Genomic DNA, 1,824 nt, shown 5'->3' on the forward strand with positions numbered 1-1,824 from the left:
TGTGTGTGTGTGTGTGTGTGTGTGTGTGTGTGTGTGTGTGTTGAGTGAGTGAGAGATCATCTGTGTGTGTGAGTGAATGAGTGAGAGTGTGTGTGTGTTGAGTGAGTGAGAGAGCGTGTGTGTGTTGAGTGAGTGAGAGAGCGTGTGAGTGTTGAGTGAGAGAGAGCGTGTGTGTGTTGAGTGAGTGAGAGAGCATGTGTGTTGAGTGAGTTGAGAGTGTGAGTGAGTTGAGAGAGTGTGAGTGAGTTGAGAGAGTGTGAGTGAGTTGAGAGAGTGTGTTGAGTGAGTGAGAGAGCATATGTTGAGTGAGTGAGAGAGCGTGTGTGTTGAGCGAGTGAGAGAGCGTGTGTGTTGAGTGTGTGAGAGTGCGTGTGTGTGAGAGTGCGTGTGTGTTGAGTGTGTGAGAGAGCGTGTGTATGTGAATGTAGTAATACCTATATGTGTGTGGTGATGTGGTGCAGTGTTCGATAACCCCAATGAACACCTCCGACCAGACTAACAAATCAGGGCAGGAAATAATTTTAAAAGATTTATTTACCAAAGCAGTTTTGTCTGTCTGAGGATGTTTAAAGTTGACAACGTCTGTAGTCAAGTATTTCTTTAATTTGGCCAGATCAGCATTGCGGGCCCCTTCTAATAACGAATGGCCCCGATATTCATCTGCAACGACAATAATACACCTTTGTTAACAACAGTCAGTCGACAGGGATTTTAAAACAATACAACTTATCAAAGACATAGTAACACTGTTGACACACTGCAGTTGTCATGACAACCATACATCATCACTCGCGCCGAGAGACATTTTATAGGGTCACTCAGGGTGGTAGAAACAACAGCCTAATCTCCTTCAAATCATACCACATCTCTATCGCTCTCTCTCTCTCTCACTTTAAAAATGAAAGCCAATACCACCACCATCACTTTCCTCCTCAAACTACCCATTAACATGGTACAATATACCATTAAGACACACAAAAAACAAGAAGGGGGGGGGGTCATGGCTACTCCAAGAAGGCTGACCTTGGGCTAAACAACATGTATCATACTAGTATCATACTAACATGTAATTATTATGCTGTCTCCTAACAACATCACTACCAATGAACCACTCAATTTTTCCCTGCCATCACTACAACTATTCCCATTCAAACAACCACCATTGTCCCCATTCAACGTCACTTACATTGTAACCTCTCCTGGAGTTCTCTGGTGGGGGCGACATCTATTGCACTTTTCGAATGACAATTTACAAGGGTTGGATCAGCATTGTTGGCCAACATCAGCGAACACACCTCAACTCGGGCTTTAGAAGCTGCTTCATGGAGTGGTGTAAACTGCCACAAATCCATAGCATTGACACTGGCACCAGCCTGCAGAAATAAAAAGTAGAAAAGAACAGCTTCATGTAATATATTAATTCTTTATTGCCCACAAGGGGCTAAACATGGAGGGGACAAACAAGGACAGACAAAGGGACTAAGTCGATTACATCGACTCCAGTGCATAACTGGTACTTATTTAATCGACCCCGAAAGGATGAAAGGTAAGGTCGACCTCGGCAGAATTTGAACTCAGAACGTAACGGTAGGCGAAATACTGTTAAGCATTTCACCTGGCATGCTAACGATTCAGCCAGCTGGCCACCTTAAATGTAATATATATATATATATGTAGCTTAAATGTAATATATATATATATATATGTAGCTTAAATGTAATATATATGTAGCTTAAATGTAATATATATGTAGCTTAAATGTAATATATATATATATATATGTAGCTTAAATGTAATATATATGTAGCTTAAATGTAATATATA

The 1,824-nt window shown here is 41.2% G+C and overlaps 1 protein-coding gene across 1 annotated transcript in view; it reads right to left on the minus strand.

The window, feature by feature from the left end:
- LOC106878247 (poly [ADP-ribose] polymerase tankyrase-1) overlaps nt 1-1,824 on the minus strand; it is a 35,177-nt gene that overhangs the window by 29,007 nt on the left and 4,346 nt on the right. The window contains exons 4-5 of the mRNA XM_052975647.1: nt 1,187-1,373; nt 539-660 (exon numbers count right to left, since the gene is read on the minus strand). Of these exons, the coding sequence (XP_052831607.1) occupies nt 539-660; nt 1,187-1,373 (309 nt within the window). The remainder of the gene's footprint in view (nt 1-538; nt 661-1,186; nt 1,374-1,824) is intronic.

The sequence above is a fragment of the Octopus bimaculoides genome, chromosome 22 (assembly GCF_001194135.2).
Source record: "Octopus bimaculoides isolate UCB-OBI-ISO-001 chromosome 22, ASM119413v2, whole genome shotgun sequence".
Classification (NCBI taxonomy): Eukaryota; Metazoa; Mollusca; class Cephalopoda; order Octopoda; family Octopodidae; genus Octopus; species Octopus bimaculoides.